This window comes from Electrona antarctica (genome assembly GCF_951216825.1).
Source record: "Electrona antarctica genome assembly, chromosome: 3".
Classification (NCBI taxonomy): domain Eukaryota; kingdom Metazoa; phylum Chordata; class Actinopteri; order Myctophiformes; family Myctophidae; genus Electrona; species Electrona antarctica.
The window spans coordinates 4,153,463-4,175,468 of NC_136808.1; the positions used below are offsets into that span (position 1 = coordinate 4,153,463).

The 22,006-nt window shown below is 43.4% G+C and overlaps 1 protein-coding gene across 3 annotated transcripts in view; it reads left to right on the top strand.

Moving 5' to 3' along the window:
- The window catches only part of trpm7 (transient receptor potential cation channel, subfamily M, member 7), a 102,086-nt gene that overhangs the window by 43,171 nt on the left and 36,909 nt on the right, over positions 1-22,006 (top strand). For all 3 annotated transcript variants that reach the window (XM_079496649.1, XM_079496650.1, XM_079496651.1), the window contains exons 11-22: positions 243-343; positions 2,492-2,626; positions 3,437-3,490; positions 5,797-5,937; positions 6,170-6,301; positions 8,553-8,830; positions 11,196-11,424; positions 11,766-11,921; positions 14,414-14,557; positions 17,327-17,458; positions 17,635-17,886; positions 19,847-20,021. In XM_079496649.1, the coding sequence (XP_079352775.1) occupies positions 243-343; positions 2,492-2,626; positions 3,437-3,490; positions 5,797-5,937; positions 6,170-6,301; positions 8,553-8,830; positions 11,196-11,424; positions 11,766-11,921; positions 14,414-14,557; positions 17,327-17,458; positions 17,635-17,886; positions 19,847-20,021 (1,929 nt within the window). The remainder of the gene's footprint in view (positions 1-242; positions 344-2,491; positions 2,627-3,436; positions 3,491-5,796; positions 5,938-6,169; positions 6,302-8,552; positions 8,831-11,195; positions 11,425-11,765; positions 11,922-14,413; positions 14,558-17,326; positions 17,459-17,634; positions 17,887-19,846; positions 20,022-22,006) is intronic.

Here is a 22,006-nt window from a genome sequence, read left to right on the forward strand (position 1 = left end):
AAACCAGTCGGACTGAAAAAGGTGCCCTCGTTTTCACTGATGGAGTGTCTGAAGCTGTCTTGAGCCACGAGCCACACCTTCGCTGTGCCGAGCGTTGCGAAGTCACCTTCAGACGACTCAGCAGCGTCCGAGTTACGTCCCCATAGGGACAGAATCGTAAACTATATGCACTTGATTTGTGCACGTGTTGTGTATGCATATTCATTCAATCCCCCCCCCCCCCCCCCCCCTTCTTTCTTCAGGCACAAATGCGTCTGCCTTCGATCAGCTGGTGCTGACCTTGGCGTGGGACCGTGTCGACATTGCCAAGAACCATGTGTTTGTGTACGGCCAGCAGCTCCTGGTACGTCCTCTATGTCAGGGCTTCTCAAAGTGGGGTCCGAGGACCCCCAGGGGTCTTAAATAAAGGGGGTTCGAGTGGGTGCCTATAGCGATGAGCTTGTAGCTCTGCTGTTTTTGGATCTTGGGAATATTTCTGGGAAATTGCGAATAATTGAGACATTTTGTAGCACAAGTTTTCTATTGTGGGGGGAAAGTAGTCTGCCATATAATATTCTCAGATGGGCTCCACATATACATTTGGGATGAACATGGAAATGTTCAGGACCAGCACTGCCCTGCATTTGCTACAATGCTTGTTTGAGTGTGCCAGATGCTTCATAGTGATGTTTTGTTTTGTTTTGCTTTGACATTCACGCAAAACCTTTTCAAAAGGGTCCAAAAAGCCCCATGTGCAGCAGTGGCGTGCACAGATAGACACTAGGGGGTGCTAGAGCACCCCCTGCCCTTTTGGCAATGTGCCCTTTTGAAAAAAAAGAGAAAAAAAAACTTTTTTTTCCTACTTTTTTTTTGATTTTTCAAAAATAGCAGACCTACAAGTTCATAGCGCGCCACTCGGTGGCGCGCTATGAGCTTGTAGATCTGCTATTTTTCAATAGCTAAAGCATAACATAATGCTAACACCAAAAGGGGTTCCCGCCCAAAATGGATTAAGGCAACCGGCCGGTTCCACGCGCTGCACAAGGTGCCCTTTTTTAACTTGAGCACCTGCCCCTCTAAATGTCTGTGCACGCCACTGATGTGCAGGAATCTCTGCTACCCAGCCAGCCTCTGTACTCAGAATGAGCCAGGGCACCGAGGGACTCGACTCTGGCAGGCTGCCATCACTTAACATTTACGTAACATAAACCCCCATTAGATTAATCTTTTTTTATAAGGAGCTCCTGATGGCCTGTGCTGATGTAAAAGTTGGAATCCCTGAGGTTCGCATTGACGCCAAGAAAAAGACTCGTGTTCTGTTTATGGATGTGTTTTTTCCCGTATTATTTTCATGTACCCATTATTCTTCCCTTTACCCAATTGAGCCCTATTTATCTATAAGACTGTAGAACATTGGCGTCGCGCCACAACGTGTTTGGAGCTTGTAGATTGTAAATTAATTTGTTATTTCTTTCAATTCCCACCTATATTGACATCCCCAATACTTGTAGACTTGTAAACTGGATCAGTACAAGCTCACACAACCCCCCCCCCCCCCCCCCCCCCCCCCCCCCCCCCCCACCCGTAGCAGAAGTTAAAGGACAACTTTAGTTTTTTTCAACCAAGGTTCATGTTTTTTTTTCATTTGCTGCTTTCTTTTGTTTTAGGGATTTTAGTTGTTTTTGACAGGGGGGCGGGGGCATTCGAGCATGGGGCTAAATGTGTATTTCTTTACAACATTTTATAGCGATGTCTTTTTTTTATTATTTACTACAGTCCTACTAGACCCCAAGAAATTGCATCTGGCCACAAAAGATCACAGGATCTACTGAATATGAAGGTAGCCTACTGGGGGAAAGCCACACTGTGTGTCATAGGCTCAATATGTCAGTTTGACACATTCAGTAGATCCCGTGATCTTTTGTGGCCAGATGTAATTTCTTGGGGTCTAGTAGGACTATAGTAAATAATAAAAAAAAGAATTGCTGTAACATTTTGTAAAGAAACAAATATTTAGCCCCATGCTCGAATGCCCCCGCCCCCCTGTCAAAAACCGCAAAAATCCCTAAAACAAAAACTAGGAGCAAATAAAAAAAAAAATACACTCACCTTTTACTTTCTCTAATAACAACCTAAAACATGAACCTTGGTTGAAAAAAACTAAAGTTGTCCTTTAAGCTTTCCGCTGGGTATAATTACAAATGTAGTCCAGTAATGTCGACACAAAACTGTGGACCGGCCCATTTAAACTTATTTCCTTTAAAACTCCATTAAAGTGCCATGCTTAAAATGGGAGAGACAGATGTGTTGACAGGTGTGTGTGTGTGTGTGTGTGTGTGTGTGTGTGTGTGTGTGTGTGTGTGTGTGTGTGTGTGTGTGTGTGTGTGTGTGTGTGTGTGTGTGTGTGTGTGTGTGTGTGTGTGTGTGTGTGTGTGTGTGTGTGTGTGTGTGTGTGTGTGTGTGTGTGTGTGTGTGTGTGTGTGTGTGTGTGCGCGCTCTCGCTCTCTCTCAGGTGGGCTCTCTGGAACAGGCCATGCTAGATGCTCTGGTGATGGACAGGGTGGATTTTGTCAAGCTGCTGATAGAGAACGGTGTGAGCATGCACCGTTTTCTGACCATCAACCGCCTGGAGGAACTCTACAACACGGTAACACACTGACTGTACACACACACCCTAAGGCTTCACTCACACTGTCACAACAGAATGTTGTATAGCTGATGCATGAGACTTGTTGACTGTTGCAAGCTCGCAATTCATTTCCAATGGGAGTCACGTGGTTTGAAGAGACAAACGTGTTGTATGAGGGGGAGGGGGGCAGTCGAAACACAGCCGAAAGCCGTACAACAGCATCAAACAAAAATTTTGTGTCAAACCATGTGACTTCCATTGGAAATGCATTGGGGCGGCCATGACACCTACAACTTGTTTACATCTACCATGCAACATTGTTGTATGCTAGATGTATAGGTGTGAGTGAGGCCTAACACATAGATGTACAACATCCATTGATCCCAGTCGGAATTGATTTTCAAATCATTAACCCATTTAGAACCGACATCGAATTTTTTTCTGAAATACCTCATGTTTCTATATCAGCGGTGCTCAATATTTCATGTCAAGGACCCCAAAAATCCCCCCCGAGAAGCAAAGATTTGAGTTAAAAAACGTTCGCTCTGAAAGAATATATTCAAAGATTTGTGCCTCATTTTCACGATTTCTCAAAAATAGCAGATCTACAAGCTCGTAGCGCGGCACTCGGTGCCACGATATGAGCTGGTAGATCTGCTATTTTTCGACGGCTAAAGTGTAACATACTGCTTAAAACACCAAAAGTGGGTTCCCGCCCTGAATGGGTTGAAGTTAACATGCTTTGAAAATGCTTTGTATTAAGTTCAGAACACTAAAATACATGACGATCAGATTATCATCGCTCCTCCTGTTTGTCTTCTGTTACAGAAACAAGCTCCCAACAATCCAACTCTACTTCATCTGGTCAGGGATGTCAAACAGGTAACCTATCGGCTCTTAACACAATCCCTCCCATTACACTAGGCGCTGGTCGTGAGGCCCAGTGCCAGTCAAATGTGCGAAATACCACAGTAGAAGAAGAGATCCCAGGGCAACCCCCAAGGAAGCTTTGAGAAGGAAAGGACATGGTCACGTGACTGGGCTGCGCCATGACACTGAACTGAACTGAACTGAAAGTAATCGCTTCTGGAAAACAACAGAAGGCGTATTTATTGAACACATTATTAGTCTGCTGTGTTGCTTTTCGATGTGTACAGTACACTGTGTAATTTTTATAGAGGTATGGTATCTAAAGAGCACAAAGTACCTTTCTGGACGTACCAAGTATCTCGAGACTGTCTGGCAGCCAAATTTCGCAATACCTCCGAGCCAGAAACCATACCTGCTGCTGTCTAGATCCTCAGATAAAATGATATACTGTGCACTCTGTGCACATCGAAAAGCAAGTAATTAGAAAAAAACCTGTAATATGTCTTCGTTTATGTTCCTGAACCAATTATATGACAAAGGTCTCAATTGTTCGGAAGTAATATTTGTTATGAGCTCGTCCAGCCGGCTGCATTCACTGCCATGCATTCATTGAACTTCTGGTGTGAGTTTTGGCGTCCATGAAAGTGTCATGGTGCAGCCCAGTCACGTGACCATTTCCTTTCCTTCTCTAAGCTTCCTTGAGGGCAACCTCCCGCAAGTGTGGCCCATAGGTACCATAGGACAATAATTTGGGGACCCCCTAAAATAATTTGGCGACCCCCCGAGGGGTCGCGACCCACGGGTTGAGAACCCCTGCCATAGGAGGCGTTTTTTTTGTCCGCATGTAAGAAGAGGGAATAAAAACCTTCCAAACACTGGATTTTGGCTCATTTGGAGCAGAAAAATGACGTGTCCACGTCGGATCCTTATGTAGGCTGTCTAACATGTGAGTAAAAGCCACAAATAAATAAATACATAAATATTATTTTTTAATTGCTGGATTAAATTACATTAATGACAAATTAGAATATAATTCACGCCAGCATTTTTCCCCCACATTTCCAGACTTCCGGAAGTGAACATAAACTAGTAAATGAAACACGTCCCCGTTCAACTGTTGTTTACAAGATGGATCTATACCGGGTAAATGGTGCATTTATATAGCGCCTTTATCCAAGGCGCTTTACATAGATTGTGCATACATTCACCCATTCACACACACATTCATACACCGATTGCGGCGGAAGCCATGCAAGGTACCAGCCAGCAAATCGGGAGCAATTTGGGGTTCAGTGTCTTGCTCAAGGACACTTCGACATGTAGACGGGAGGAGCCGGGATTCGAACCGCCGACCCATGGATCATTGGACAACCTGCTCTACCTCCTGAGCCACAGTCGCCCCGGGGCACCGGAGGGCTCCACATCGTTGGCTCTGTGCCATCAAAGAAACGTTGTTTTGACCAAAAATGCCATCTGGGACAAGGAATAGGAGATACAGGCGATTGAAAGAAACAGATAGAATGGATTATTATGGTGCCGATAATCTAAGATGGGCGACCCAAATGTTGTGACAACAGCTACCTACCCGATGCTAACGTAAGTAGCATTATGGCTTGATCGATCGAAAGCGATCGATCGAAGCGCAATTGCCATTGATCTACGGCAATGGCGTTAAGCGTAGCATTAAATATTTTAATTGACGTAGATCTCGGCCAATGGCGGTATAAGTGTTAAAGAAAGACGGATTTTAACGTAAAAATCTTTTTTTGGACTAAAATCAATTTCAGTTCTAGACTAGTTTGAATTATTTAGTTTTAGTTCAGTGGTTCCCAAACATTTTCATGTCAAGGACCCCCAAATTGACACTAATTAGCCCACGGACCCCCCATTTGAAAAGTTATGCCAAGGACCCCCTGTGAGAAGATTTTCACAGCTCTAGCAGTGATTCTCAACCCGTTTTAATTTCAAGGACCCTCAGCTTGACATGCATTAGTCTAAGGACCCCCCCCCCCCATTTAATGGCATTTCTATCTCTGGGACCCGATGATTGTAAAATCAATGTTAATTTAACTCTCATCAATGTTAATTAAACTATCATTTAGCTGGAGACCCCCTGGAACTCCCTCAAGGACCCATGGGGGCCCCCGGACCCCACTTTGGGAACCACTGGTTTAGTTAACTCATTCACTGCAGCCAGATGAAATGCCTAAATGACATCCTTGGCAGGGAATGAGTTCACAGTACTGTAGCTATAATAATAGCCCTGGTGTTAAACACAGTCGTTGTTTCTTTGATTGTTTTCCTGTAACGTTCTGTAGGGTAACCTTCCTCCAAACTACAAGATCACCTTGATTGACGTGGGCCTGGTCATCGAGTATCTGATGGGCGGGACATACAGGTGTAACTACACCAGGAAACGCTTCCGCATCATTTACAACAATCTCCATGGCAGCAACAGGGTGAGTTTGTTGTGAGAGGTGACCCCACACACACACACTGACTAGATGATAGACGTCTTGTCTTACTGCGGTCCCAGATGGAAGTAACACGTCTTAACAATATAGCCATAGTGTCTAAATTGTTTGTCAAAATCCTAACAATACCCATCTCTAAGTGTAACCAGACAGACCCTATTTAGGTATAACTGGCACCCTAATTGAATTAACACTGTTGTGTGTGTGTCGTTTCTAGAGATCAGGTCGCCATACGAGTCCAGGCTCTCATCTGAGGAAAAGTCACGAGTCTTTCAGCATCCAGGCCGATAAGAAAGAGAAGACGCGACACAATCACTTCATCAAGACCGCACAGCCTTACAAACCCAAGGTAATCTCATTATTCTGCAACCAGCTGGGCAGTAGGCTTGCTATGTTTTTAAATTTGAATGTGGGACTTTAACTTAACCCGTTTTGGGGCGGGAACCCCAAAGCATTGTTATTTAGCTATTGAAAAATAGCAGATCTACAAGCTCATATGAACTTGTAGGTCTGCTATTTTTGAAAAACCGTGAAAATCTTTGAATATGTATTATTACAGAGTGAACATTTTAACTCCCAATCTTTGCTTCTGGACAGTCCCTGGAACAACATATTTACAGATGGAGGTCGGCAGCCAATTACATGTGATATTGGGGGTCCTTGAAATGAAATAGTTTGAGCACCACTGACATAGAAACATAGGTTTTTCAGAAAAAACTGTCACGTTTTATAAGACATTTGTAGAATCGAACTCAGGTCTAAATGGGTTAACCTAAACAAGAATTAATCACAGGTGAAAGAAGTGCTGTCTCCGTTGTGTTCTCCCCGCATTTTAGTATGATTATTGTAGGCTAGGTAACGTGTATGTTTGTGTGCCACAACCTCGTGCTTTGCGGCCGTTTGCGTGTCTCTGTTGTGTTCTCACCCCCCCCCCCCCCCATATTAGTATGATTATTATTTTAGTAACGTGTATGCAGCCGCGTTTGTGAAGTGTGAAGTTATATTGAGTGACGTTCTAACATTGCAAACGTGTCTTCCCCGTCAAGCCGTGAGTGTTACTGCAAGTCTTCACTGTCTCAGACAGACAGTCAATCACGAGGTGGTTGCCAGCAGAGTAATATTATGGTTGCCAGTGTAGGCAACTGTCGTGACAGAAATAAGCTTTGCTGGAAATAAGCGGACTTGGTAACCCTGCCTGGAGTCGACCAGAGCCAGAGTTACGCAAACTCCGTTCACTTCATGGGGCCAGTCCAATGGCGGCTCTTCTACTTTATCTATATTTAATGTTTTCTATTTATCTATTGTCTTTATACATTTCTAAAGGGTTTAATATGTAAAGACTCAAGGTGTGAGTTTATCATTGTCTGTTTGGTCTATTAACTTTCCAGGCCCTTTAGGGGCCGGCCCCATATTCAGTATGGTATCCGGTACGGTCGCCCCTAAACCATCTCGCCCCTCGATTTTTCCGCCAACCTCACGCCGGCCGCTCGGTCCGACGGTTCTTATATTCTCTATTTTGTTTTACTGAGAATATGGTTATAAATAAGTTTAGGGTTAGGCATAGTTTTACTGGGGTTAAGTTTAGGTATAGGGTTAGGTTTAGGCATACGTTTTACTGAGGTCGTTTGGTATTCTTCAGTATGATAGCTCATTGTGATGTATTCATATTTTACTATTTACTTATTTATTTGTGCTCACATGATTTGTATCCTGTCTTGGTACCATAAATAGAGTCTTCTTGTTGATACTGTGTAAGATGATAACGGTTGACACCTGTGTTCAATTACATTCGATTGTATCTGATACATAAATACCACACTTCCTGTTGTCTTGTCACAACGCTGAGGAAGGCCAACCAGGCCGAAGCGCGTACGTTGTCCACTCTCGTCAGAGGTACATAAAATCATGTGAAAAGGCATTGCTGGCATTATCTTCATTTCATCTTGGCTCTTCTACATAGACTTCTATTGAATGGGGACAACGAATGGGGACAACCGGAAGTTGTTTTCTGCCCCCTAAATATCGCAACTCTTCTATTAGAGTCGACTAGGTGGCGAACATGTCGTCTACATTTCACAAGTACTGTAGATGTTAGGTCAGGTTGTCACCTGACCGAAAACCTAAAAAAGCACATTTGTTTTGCACTGTTGTATTACTAGTACTTTTACTTAGCCACTTAAACCCCAGCATTGTATTGTATTGTATTGTATTGTGGGGAAAGCTTTCACTGAACATGTCAGAAAACAGAACCTGCACTAGTATAGAGCCCTGAGGGACTCCGGTCAACCATATGGGGTTTTAACCCATTTTGGGCGGGAACCCCTTTTGGTGTTAGCATTATGTTTTGCTTTAGCTATTGAAAAATAGCAGATCTACAAGCTCATAGCGCGCCACCGCGTGGCGCGCTACGAGCTTGTAGGTCTGCTATTTTTGAAAAATCGAAGAACGACTGACATAGAAACATAGCTTTTTCAGAAAACTGTCAGGATGTACGTAGAAGACATTTTTTAGAATCTGATCTCAGGTCAAAGTGGGTTAAGAGGTTAAATGCAAATTCCACCCATACCCCTTTCAAACCCCCTCCCTCCCTCGCCTCTCAGCTGGAGTCTCACGTAGAGCAGAACAAGAAGAGGAGCAAGGAGGAGATCGTGGACATCGACGACCCGGAGACGCGGCGGTTCCCCTACCCGTTCAACGAGCTGCTGGTGTGGGCCGTGCTGATGAAGAGGCAGAAGATGTCGCTGTTCTTCTGGCAGCATGGAGAGGAGAACATGGCCAAGGCCCTGGTGGCCTCCAAGCTGTGCCGATCCATGTGCTACGAGGCCAAGAAGAGCGACGTCGTAGACGACACCTCTGAGGAGCTGAAGGAGTACTCAAAGTAGGGCTCGGCTATTTACCGAAAATGTACTTAATCTTGCTTACAGCTTACTTGTATAGGGTTAATCGAATAATCAATATATTTCTTGTATATGAACTAATTGTCCAGATTTGAACAGATTTCTTTCCCCGACTAAATGGATTTGTCTAACCCTGTATTGTACTTCATTGTACAATTGTGTCTGGCGCGGTGGTGTTTTAATTATTTTTAATGTCAACTTCATGTTGATTTTGCAATTTAAATTGCAAAATCAAGAACCAGACTGTGATGGACGGTGATGGACGGTGTCGGATCTTCACATCAAAAAGTGAAACCAACAGGAAGTTGACATTTTGATTTAAAACAAATAAAATACATCAATTAATACGTAAAGGGATAATATCTGGCTAGGTGGTCATTATCGGGAGATAATTCACCGACAGGGAGTTTAACCACCGAGGCGATGTTTTCAAAAACATTTTTAAGAGCAATGTTTAGCTGTAAATGACATTGTGTGTCACTAGTGTGTGTGTGTTTACATGGCTGTCATGTTGGAAACGGCAGTAAATCAAGCGGGGCGCAGCCGCGCAGCTGGTGCTCAGAGGGTTTGATTAGGCAACGGTCATTATTGACACATAATTCACTGCTGAATTAAGCGATTGACCAATCAGAATCAAGCATTCAACCAAGCCATGTAATAAATATTAATAATAAATGCTGTGTCACATTTTGTAATGTTACTGTATATCAGAATTTGCTTTGTGTTTGTTTGTGCTAAAAGAGTAACTTTTAGACCTGTTTCACTGTGCAATTGGAATATATATTTTTTCCAATGATGGAATTCCATCAACCCAAACTCAAGTGTCCTTGCACTTAACCACAGGGGTATTATTTTTTTGGGTAATATACCTGCTGCTTGATATGACGGTGAACATGGCACACAGTTGCTTCATAACGCTCTCAAGAGTAACACGATATTCACATACAAACGGAACACAGGGACACAGTATTGAATGAAACATGAAGCATGTACAAATGATTTTGTACGATGATGAGTATCGGTGTATAGCTTGGTAACCGGAGACGACTTCCTGTAGCGTCCAGGTCTTTCACTCACCTTGAATGTCTTTGAACACTGACAGGGCAGTATTATGCGTGTCTTAAGTACCAGGTCTTATGACTTAACTTAAGACCTGGAGGCGTGGTCAATGCTGTTTGGCCACTCAGAATAGCCAAATGGCATTGATCACGCCTCCAGGTCTTAAGTTAAGTAATAAGACCTGGTACTTAAGACACGCATAATACTGCCCTCAGTGTGAGCTCTTAGACTAACGCACGCATTCTAAAGTCTCTGTGGTGAAATAAATGGGTATTCAAGTTCTATAAAGTTGCTGTCAGGCAGAAACCCTGCATCTCCATATCTCATAACTATTATCGTGGGGTCTCCGCTTCAGCTGCGCCACAAGAATAATATTGTCAAGAGAAAACTTTGGCACCCAACTCATCCTACACGCTATCACTTAGAAACTCCATTCAAACTTTGACATGTTTGGCTTACTGTGGAATCGTGCGGAATCTCTTGGGTACTTGAAATGTTTAGTATTTTCCGAGATATATTACTTTTAAAATGATAATGGAAGTCAATGGAGGATTTTGACACGTCGAAACTTCTTCATACTTTCACCTGGAGACTCCATTCACAATTTTAAAACAACTTTTTACTTTGAAATGTTTAGTAGTTTTTTTTAGATATTCAAGTGATAAAACTTTGGACCCTCCCTATTTCTTCATACTTTCACAGAGAAATTCAATTCACAGATCAAAAAAATCCACCTTACTGTGGACATGCACGCTTGAGATTATTATTTGAAATAATTGGCAGTTTTCAAAATCTATAACTTCAAGCACCCAATGCATTGTCAATGGCCATGGCCAGAAGCGCTCTGACACGCAGTGCTTGACAGGTGCGGCAGCTCCCGTTCCCTTTCACGGTATAGGCCTTCCCTATACGATGTGTCGCTGCCTTTTCCACTCCTGTCAGAATAACTCAGACAGGGGAGGTGTTTTATTCTTTGAAATGGGATTTGAATGGCTTCCTTCCTGCCTTCTCTCTCTCACTCTCACTCACTCTCTCTCTCTCCTTTTAATTGAGATATTAACTTTTTATTACACATTTCCATTTTACATATATACACATAATTTTTAGTGTCCTTGACATGAAATATTGAGAACCACTGATGTAGAAATATGAGGTTTTTCAGATTTCTTTTTTTTTTTTTAAATGTTGACGTCGGGCCTAAATGGGTTAACCCCCTCTTTCCTGAAAAGTAGCAGTTCTTGGTCATTCGTACTAAGGTCTGTTTTGTGTTCTTCTCCCCCACCGCAGTGAGTTTGGGACGCTCGCGGTGGACCTGCTGGAGCAGTCGTTCCGACAGGACGAGACCATGGCCATGAAGCTCCTCACCTACGAGCTGAAGAACTGGAGCAACAGCACGTGTCTGAAGCTGGCCGTGTCGTCACACCTCCGGCCTTTCGTGGCTCACACCTGCACCCAGCTGCTGCTCTCCGACATGTGGATGGGACGCCTCAACATGCGCAAGAACTCCTGGTACAAGGTGCAGTCTGCGTGGCATCAAAGTATAGAAGCTTGTAGAGAGCACTGGTTCCCATTGAACCTTTTTTGTTTTGTTTCCGGGCCCCATTTGAAAATCTCGAAAGAGTTTGTGGCCCACCCACTGGACCACGCGGAAGCCAGATGTGTGTGGGCCAGTGGTCGGATGGGTGGGCCACGTGCATTTTCAGAGCATGTTTGTTTGAATAATCGATTGTGTTTCCGGCTTGGATCAATGGAACCAACTTTTAATTTTCTTAACGTTATGATTATTATTTTTATTTTAATGTTATATTATCGCATGTGCGTGTGTGTGTGTGCACGTTTGTGTGTGTGTGTGTGTAGGTGATCCTCAGCATCTTGGTGCCTCCTGCTATCCTCCTGTTGGAGTATAAGACCAAAGCAGAGATGGCTCACATCCCTCAGAACCAGGATGACCACCAGATGACCATGGAGGACAGTGAACACAACTTCCACAATGTACCGGACGACATACAAATGGTCTGGCTACGCTTTATATTTATTTACATTTTATTTATTTTGGTGGCAGTTTCCCCACTTTTTTCCAATGTAGTCGCTATGCCAATTTCCCGAATTCCCCCACATGTGCTGCCCCTGCTGGTTGGTGTTGGGACTGTTCGGTCCTATCCTATGGCACTCCGCACCTTCGTTCTCAATGTTTGTGTTTACATCAAAGCTGGCCATTCATTGTCAGTGGCAATCAATGTTTGTGTTAACCCATTTTCCAAAGTGGGTTAAGACAATTTTGTGTTTACAGTAAAACACCTCAAAGCTGGACATGGGAGGGGCTAGCGCCCCTCAAAAATAGATGCCTCATTGGCCGCTGCAGTTCGTTGGAGCCGTGTGTCTCCAACGAAGGCGCAGGTCAAGTGGAAGTGAGGCACACTGCGTCGCTGCCACTCAAGTGACTACTGGCCAATCACAGAGCGTCTTTTCCGGGACTTATCAATAGAGGGTATGCGCGTGACATCATCATCAAACCAGGAAGTTATGCAGGAATGCCCTACTGAGTGGCTAAAAACGACTTTCTGGCCTTGACAGCCCATGCATCCAAACAGAAAAGTCATATCTAATTGCATTAAACGACACATTAAACAATGTTAAACTCACTTTGCCTGTCACTTTGCCACTCGATTTGCCACTCACTTTATGCACACGCATACCCTCTATTCAATCCAAAGAAGCTTTATTGGCATCAGAGTGCATGACAAAACAAACCTCTGATTGGCCGACCGAACGTCCGCTTCTGTGACGCACGCAGAAGCTTGGCAAGCTTCCGCTCAAGCTTCCGCTATGCTTCGCAAGGAACCTCAGGAAAACTTGCTGCCATGTTGCCTGCAAGAGAGAGACATGCCCCAGAGCCGAAGGAGGCGTCTACCTGTTTATGTCTCTGATTGAAACCACATGCTTCCTCTGATTCACATGGAATTCACCTGTCGGGGAGGAGCCTGGCACAGTGGCACACGGTTTGGTTTCTCTTCGTAACCCAACTTTATCCCTATTTAAATAATAGTGAAACATTGCTGATCTACAAGCTTGTAGATTCATTGGCTAGTTTGAGCATTTCATCATTTATTTTTTTACATTTATGGATAATTTCCTTTTTTTTATAATTCCTTTCAAAAAGAAAAGTGTTTCTTTTATTTTTTTATTTTCTTCTTCTTTTGAAATAATATATTTTTTAGACATTTAAAAAGGGCCACATAAAGATTGCCCATTGTTTGGGAACCACGTACCAACCTAGCACGTGTGGAGGCTGTTCAACAACCCTTCAGACAGGTGCCCTCGAGCATGTAGTGCATGTTTGTGGAGCACAGGAGAGGATTGAAACTCCCAGTCTGTGCTGCAGCAACCTCAATTTCTCTTTTTTTGTATGTTCTTTTCATTTTCTTGTTCTCTCTTTTTCCTGTTCTTTCGCTCTCTTGTCATTCACACAGACTTGCTTTGTTATTTCTCTGCTTCTGTTTCTCTCTCCCCTCCCATCTCTCTCTCTCCCTCTCTCTATCTTTCAATTTCAAAAACGCTTTATTGGCATGATAAAATATGTTCTACATTGCCAAAGCATACATACAACAAAACAAATCCCAACAATAATGAACAACAAGCAATACAGTAACAATGAAAATTGAAAAGAAATGAACAAACGGAAACACAACAGCAACTTAAAGGGACACTTCACCCCCCCTTGCAAAAAACACATGCCAATGACATCCAGAAGATCCAGAACACTCTCCTGGGGGTCCCCAGGAGGTTCCAGATACCCTAGACCCCAGCAGACCCTCTCTCTGTCTCTCCCCCTCTGTCAATCTCTCTTACCTTTTCTTGATCTATTGGCTGTTTTAGAGCATTCTGAGTTTTGAGAACTCAGGGATATAGTACCACCTCCTGAGCAGGGCCCAAATTAGATTCTGATAACATTATGTGAAATGAAGTCGTACAGTTGGGTGCCACCGATATTGTCCCTTATCATTTGACCCATTTAGGCCTGACCTCAACATGTAAAAAAATCCTTCTAAATCCTCCAGTTTTCTGAAATAAATATGTTCACGATCTTTCAAAAATAGCAGACCTACAAGCTCGTAGCGCGCCACTCGGTGGCGCGCTATGAGCTTGTAGATCTGCTATTTTTCAATAGCTAAATTATAACATAATGTTAAACACCAAAAGGGGTTCCCGCCCAAAATGGGTTAACTGTCCTTTTGCGCAGATCACGCAAAACTCAGCAAAAAGAAAAGGACAATATCGATGGCCTTCAACTGTATAAAGGCATAATATGCCTTTATGCCTTTTATTGTTTCCATATTATGGAAACAAACCCTGAACCTGTGAAATATGTTAGATGACACGGCACGGTTCACTCAGTCCTTGGTAGTTGTAAAAGTGACATTAGTTTCCCTCTCTCTATCTCTATCTCTCCCCGTCTCGCTCCCTCTCTCTGCATGCATTCCTCATGTTGTGTTGTTTTGTTGCAGGATGTGTTCAAAGAGACCAGGGTGCAGGAACACGGCGAGCTCAAGAGTGAGACGGAAACCCAAGTTCGCTCCAGGAAGCTGCCGTTGACACGCAAGATCTACGCCTTCTACCACGCCCCCATCGTCAAGTTCTGGTCCAACACGGTACGCAAATCGATCCTCGCCTGACTTTGGAATTTATATTGATATTGGTTTCGTTACCGATATTGCATTTTTAAGAACTATTTTGCAGATACTGATATGATGACTAATCAATCATCCATCCCTAGTATCTTCCTACATTAGATGACTAACATATACACAGTACCTAATTGCTTACGTGAGAGGTGTCTATTGTTGGACTAGACGACACAGGATATTACGTACGGTATAATGTACAAGGCGGTGGATTGTAATAGCAACGAGTCAGTCCTCGACATTTTCATGAGATTCTATGCTATACATTATATATATCTATATATATATATATATATATTCACACACACACACACACACACACACACACACACAGTGTATATTATGCCAGTGGATTTACGACTTTCAGTGCAACCGGGATATAGAGCCTTTAGTCTCTCTTTTTCACACACCTGTATGCAGGCCTGAGGCCGGTTCCCAGGGAGTTTAGAAGTAACGGGCAGACAGGGTTGTTTTTGCTGCACTGTTCAGTGCTGTGGCTGTATCGATAACATCAGTGAAAAGCACTCATCCACAAAATGAAGGCCCGCTCAGGGCTTATCTCCACACGCTATGCCTGCCTCGGCCCCGATCTCACCGCCGATGAGCCAGTCCTCCACGCAGCGCTCAGTCAATGACTTACCACATATCCAGATAGCGTCCACGCCTCCCTTCTGTTTCTCCCAACATCTCAGAGCATGTCAAGCTTCAGCGATTTTCCCTCATAGTTTGACCTTACGTCGCCAAGAGACTGGACTTCAAGTTTGTGTGCATGCACAGAGAGAGAGGAAACAAAGTACAGAGACATAGTATCACTAGTAACATAAAGGGTAAATATAATATAAAATAAGTATAAATATGACTTTCAGCGGACTGACCTCATGCTTCCTTCTATGCATGAGGAGTCCAAGTTGCTTCTTTTCACCTGACAGGGGAGAGTTTCCCCAGCCGGACGTAGCGCGTGGAAGGTACACGTTATTCCGACCAGTTTCTTTCCCCTCCATCAGGCTGGCCAGGGGGAGGTAGTTTAGAGACCAGGATTACTGCATGTTTTTGTGAGGGTACCTACCCTAGGAGACACGGGGAGAACATGCAAACTCCACACAGAAAGACCCTTTCGCCAACCCTGCCTCGGGTATGGGCACTGATGACGCGGAGGAAGGAACACGTCCCCAGCGGGAATCGTACCCAGCACCTTCTAGCTGTGAGGGACAGCTCTACCGACTGTGCCACCTAGGGGGCACCACCGTGCCCCCTTCATTGTCAATGTAGGACAGAAATAGCCAATTTGCTCGTTCACATATGACATCAATTCTCCATTCATTGTCAATGGGAATTTAATGTTTGTGCAAGACAAAAATCTACACTAATAGCTGAATATAGGAGGGGCTAGCGCCCCTCAAAAAACAACAACAGACAGAGTGAGCCAGAGGATTGTTCCCTCCTCTCTCCAATGACAAACGAAAGAAATGTGAATCTTGCTTGGAAGAACACAGAGAAAAATGTCTCTCCCACACAGCTCTGTTCACTCAACTGCATCACTCAACTGCATCGCACGCACGCACGCACGCACGCACGCACGCACGCACGCACGCACGCACGCACATACACACATACTGTAGTGTACACACAGTCACACACTCACAGAGGTCCAACGGAACAGGCAGGCAATGTGGTCCTGGCCTCACAGTGCCTTGATGGGATTCCGTCCCTTTGGAGACCAGGCTCTGTTGACCTCTTCTATAAATATCTCAGAGAGGGAGGCCCCTACTCTGGCTCAGTTTTGTTTCATATCATCACAACAACAGTCTCTTTCCCCCTGTTAAAGACTGAACCCACATTACAGCAAGTGGATGGCCAAAATACATAAATGCTGAAACCAGATATAATCATTAAGGAAAGTGTATGCATGTACCAGTAACTATGTGTCATCATCATCTGGGAACCCCCCAAAATTACGTGTTGACCCCCAGGTTGTAGACCAGTGGTCTGGCTTGTGTTTAGCTCAGTCATTCCCCAACCTGCGAGCTGGGGCCCACTGGTGGGCCGTGAGGATATTGCAAGTTGGCCCCCAAATAATAGGCAACATTTTGTTTTTGCATGAATGTTTTTGAGTGGTACAGCCACTGTGTGTCCCTGGCTGGGTCCCTGGCTGTCTGGCTGGGTCCGTCCGTGCACGGAAATCGCGTTTTTTGTTTTCATGATCAATGAAGATGGATTTTTTTTTCTTTCTTTTTGTTTTTACTAAAGTACATTTTTCTGTAACTTTCCTGTTCTACCCTGGATTCAAACCCAGGTCTCATGCGCGAGTGCTGACATTTTAACCGCCGATATAATGGTGCCTGCCTGCTTGCTCAGGGGAGAAATTCAATCTTGACATTATTTCAAACCAGACACACAATCTAAAATATCTCGATAGAGGGAGTCCAAATACAACCGCCCCAATTGTATAACCCATTCTGGACGGGAACCCGTTTTGGTGTTTTAACTAAGCATTATGTTATACTTTAGCTATTGAAAAATAGCAGATCTACAAGCTCATAGCGCGCCACCGAGTGGCGCGCTACGAGCTTGTAGGTCTGCTATTTTTGAAAAATCGTAAAAAGGCGGTACAAATCTTTGAATATATATTCTTTCAGAGCAAACGTTTTTTTTTATTTCGACGTCAGGCCTAAATGGGATAATCTTGAGTAGTTCTTGTTCTTATCCTTCTGGTTGTGTTGTGTTTCCTCCGAGCAGCTCTTCTACCTGGGTTTCTTGATGTTCTACTCCTATGTGATTCTGGTGAAGATGCCCCCGGACTGGCCTTCTGCTCAGGAGTGGGTGGTTATCCTCTACATCTTCACCTCTGCCGTGGAGAAGATCAGAGAGGTGGGTTCAACCCAACATCTGAAAAAGAACGGAGTCCTCACACTGGATCAAGCTCCACATTTCTTTCGGATAGCTCTTCCGGAATAGCTCTAGGAATTAACAGGATTGGGATTAACAGATTAAACAGAAAACCAATCAACAGAGTCTTGATACTGATTTTTCCCTTTTGTTTCCAGATGTTCATGTCAGAAGCGGGAAAGATAAGTCAGAAGATCAAAGTGTGGTTCAGTGACTATTTCAACATTTCTGACTTTCTGGCCATTGTGTCGTTCTTCCTGGGCTTTGGCCTGAGGTTGGGTGGAGAGGACACTTTTGTCGGAGGGAGGACAGTGTATTGTCTTAACATCATCTTCTGGTACGTGCGTCTCCTCGATATCCTGGCCGTCAACCAGCAAGCAGGACCATACGTTATGATGATTGCCAAAATGGTGAGTTGGCCTTAACATAAGCCCATGTGCAATACATGTGTAGAATTGCCTTTCTTATAGGGCTGCTGGGCGATATGACTTCAACCCAATATCACAATTATGTTGTACTGCATTGTAAGACAAAGGATAATACAAGCTTAAAGTGGTTGCTTGATTATAAAAGATCTATTCGTTCTTCTTTTTAACCCATTCAAACTGGAAAAGCATTTTAGATTTTAGCTGTATATGTAGCAACATGAGTTTTTCAGAAAACTCTTAGGATTTATAACCGTGATTCTCAAAAATAGCAGATAAACGAGCACAGCGCCGCACTGTGAGCTTGCACATCTGTTTATTATTGATTTTTTTTAAAGTGTTTTGAATTGAAACATTTTGAATAATTTTGAAAACACAAATGTGACCGGGTCTGGCAAATAGGCCCTCATCTCGACCAGAGTAATTTTTCAGTTTTTTACAGATTATTAAAGTACAGAATGTAAGCTTTCATATCATGTATCATTCAATGAAATTGGAAAATATTTGAAAGAGATATGACCATTTTAAAATGATTGTGCCGTTTTACCCAAAGCTGAGAAAATCCCCTTTGAATGTTCACAACATTTCAACACCTAGAGCTGGCTAGCCTACTTTGACTTATAAATGTATACATTTAATTTGCCCAAATCAATAATCTGTTGGAATGAAAACCTTCTTCAACATTCAAGCTGTGTTAATATGGGGGAAAAAAAGTCTGCCTTTTCATTATAGGCGAGATGAGGACCATTTTGCTAGACCTGGTCACAAATGTTCTCTTCTGGGGGTCCCTGGCACAAAACATTTTCAGATGGGGGTCTGTAGCCAAATACATATCATTTTGGACTTTGAGAACTACTGATTTAGAAGACATTTTTAGAATCTGCCTCAAGTTTTAATGGGTTAAGGAAGGAGTAAAAAAAAAATATATATATATTCGATTATCCTACAAGATTATTATCCTGCAAGATTACGTCTGTTTTCTGTTCTAAATATCAGTTTCGATATATTTGTGGTTAATTGCCCAGCCCTACTTTCAGCGTAGTTCTTCAAAACGCTATTGAATGTTCTGAGCTTTATCCGACAAAATTACTTTTACTGTCGAGTTGTCGCTCGCTGTTTGTGCGTTCACAAAATGGTTGATCATCTCAATCTGCACGTTTGCACTCAGACAGCATTGTTCGTGCACATTCTGTGACCAGGTACTGTAAGAATTGTGTTTTCCTAACTCGTTAACAACTACCAACCACCAGTCCAACCACTATCGGTCACTGACCACTAATTCTCAGGTTTCTAATCCCCTTCGTGTTGTGGGTTTTGTACAGACAGTCATCATCATACGCTTTAGTTGCACCAATGACAGAATGCACACATCCATGTTCAGTGCCACCCGTTGAATTGTTGATGAACAGAACATTGACTTGTGGATTCTGTTTTAGGCTCCATTTGTCATTTCCATTTGGTGAAGTTTAATTCCATTACATTCTAATGATTTAAGTCTAGGATCCAGGGTCATTACTGGCAATAAAGAAAATCTAATAAAGCTCCTTTAATATTGATAATAAGGTAACGAATCAAATAAAAGAACAACAAAAAAATACTAGCAAAACAATAATAATACAATATCTGAGTCTAATATTTCCAAAATCAGCCATACACTTTGTATGGCTGGTTGTATGGCTGGTTGTAACCAATCCGTGTATTGGTTACAACGCACGGTTTTTTCTGAGGTTTTCCAAACAAATCTTAAGAATTCAGTCCTGATTATGGGTCCCTAGCTCAGCCATATTGGTGTTTACCAACAGTTGAAGTCCTATACGAGGTATGTGAACTATATTGAAAACAAAATGTTCTTCTCAAGATAAAACGCTTTACACTAACACTTCATACACTTTACACTAACACATTTCCATACAGTACTGGCATTAACATCTAACATGTGTTCCAGGTGGCCAACATGTTTTATATTGTAGTAATAATGGCCATAGTCCTGCTGAGCTATGGTGTGCCAAGGAAAGCCATTCTGTACCCAAACGAGGAGCCCAGCTGGACACTGGCCAAAGACGTGGTCTTCCAACCGTACTGGATGATGTACGGGGAAGTGTATGCCTATGAAATCGATGGTAAGGAGGATGAGGATGGTAGGGGAGATTACGATGGTAAGGACGCTTTTATTCAAAGCTTCTCACCACAGCATGGCAGCTGATTGTCACTGAAAATACCCCCCCCCCCCACTATCAAATCAAACCCACGACGATCTAATCATCATCATCGCGCCGCCCCCACGCACTCCTCCTTCCGCCTCTCTCTGTCTCTGTCTCACAAAACAAGGTTTGCACAGAGAGAGGGGCGGGTCACCTCTGGTCTCTCTGTTTCACAGAACAAGGTTCACACAGAGAGAACCCCTCTCTCTCTCTCTCAGAAGGTTCACACACACACACACACACACACACACACACACACACACACACACACACACACACACACACACACACACACACACACAGAGAGAGGGGCGGTCACCTCTGGTCTCTCTGTTTCACAGAACAAGGTTCACACAGAGAGAACCCCTCTCTCTCTCTCTCAGAAGGTTCACACACACACACACACACACACACACACACACACACACACACACACACACACACACACACACACACACACACACACACACACAGAGAGAGGGGCGGGTCACCTCTGGTCTCTCTGTTTCACAGAACAAGGTTCACACAGAGAGAACCCCTCTCTCTCTCTCTCTCTCTCTCAGAAGGTTCTCACACACACACACACACACACACACAGAGAGACAACGTCTCTTTGCACAGAGAGAAGAGAGAGCCAACTCTGGTCTCTCTGGTATTGGGGGGGGGGGGGACAGACAGAGGGCTTGTTGCTTCACCACAGCGTTCAGCGGACTTGACTCAACTGTTGAGTGATCTGGATAAAGCGTTGCGATTAAGTGATCAACAGTTGAATCGGGAGCGTTTGAAGCTAAAGGCTAGAACAAAACACCTGGCTTTGCTCCATATGAACCGAGTTGGCAACCTGAGGTTTTTACACACTACTCACACTCGCCACCGCACAGCGGGCATTATGAGCTTAGTTCAGAAAGGAAGGAAGCAACCGTTTGTCATGCTTTTTTATTAAGGGGAATTTAATACTTGGCGGTATCACAATGTGCACAATGTACAGTTGGAGGCCATCGATATTGTCCTTTTTCTTTTTGCTGAGGTTTGCGTGATCTGCGCAAAAGGACAGTTAACCCATTTTGGGGCGGGAACCCCTTTTGGTGTTTTAAACATTATGTTATAATTTAGCTATTGAAAAATAGCAGATCTACAAGCTCATAGCGCGCCACCGAGTGGCGCGCTACGAGCTTGTAGGTCTGCTATTTTTGAAAAAACATGAAAATATTTATTTCAGAAAACTGGATGATTTAGAAGGATTTAGTCAGGCCTAAATGGGTCAAATGATAAGGGACAATATCGGTGGCACCCAACTGTATCGCACTGTGACTTGCTGTGAGCTTGTAAATCTACTATTTTCTGTACAAGACACGGCACGAAACCAAGTAACAATCTGTCCGTAGACGAATGGGGGAAATTAACCAAATGTTAGTTGTTAAATATTGACTAGATGGAAAGTCAAAAAGATTCTAGAGCTATTCAAATTATTATCACGAGTAGGGCTGCTCAGCAGTATATCGATAATAATACCAATATCGTGATCTGGGTTTCCGTTAGCCAGTATATGTTGGCCATTGACCAATTCAAATCTTAAAGGGACACTTACTTCACCCTTTTTGCTAAAAAATATATATGTTAATGACGTTTAGAAGATTTAAACGTCGGTGGCAATCCATGGTATAGATATTGAACAAGTTTCACCTTACAGATATCTGGGGGTGCTGATAGACGCCACCTTATCATGGTCCTCTCATATTGACTATATTTGTAAGAGGATACAGCAGCATATCTACTCCTTACGCAGACTTAGATCGTTTGGTGCTAGCAGTCAGATCTTGTCCCTTTGTTCAAACTGAGGCGATGTACTGTAGCACGCCATGGTGTTCTGTAATGTAATTAAGCAATATTGCACGAGAGGGTGT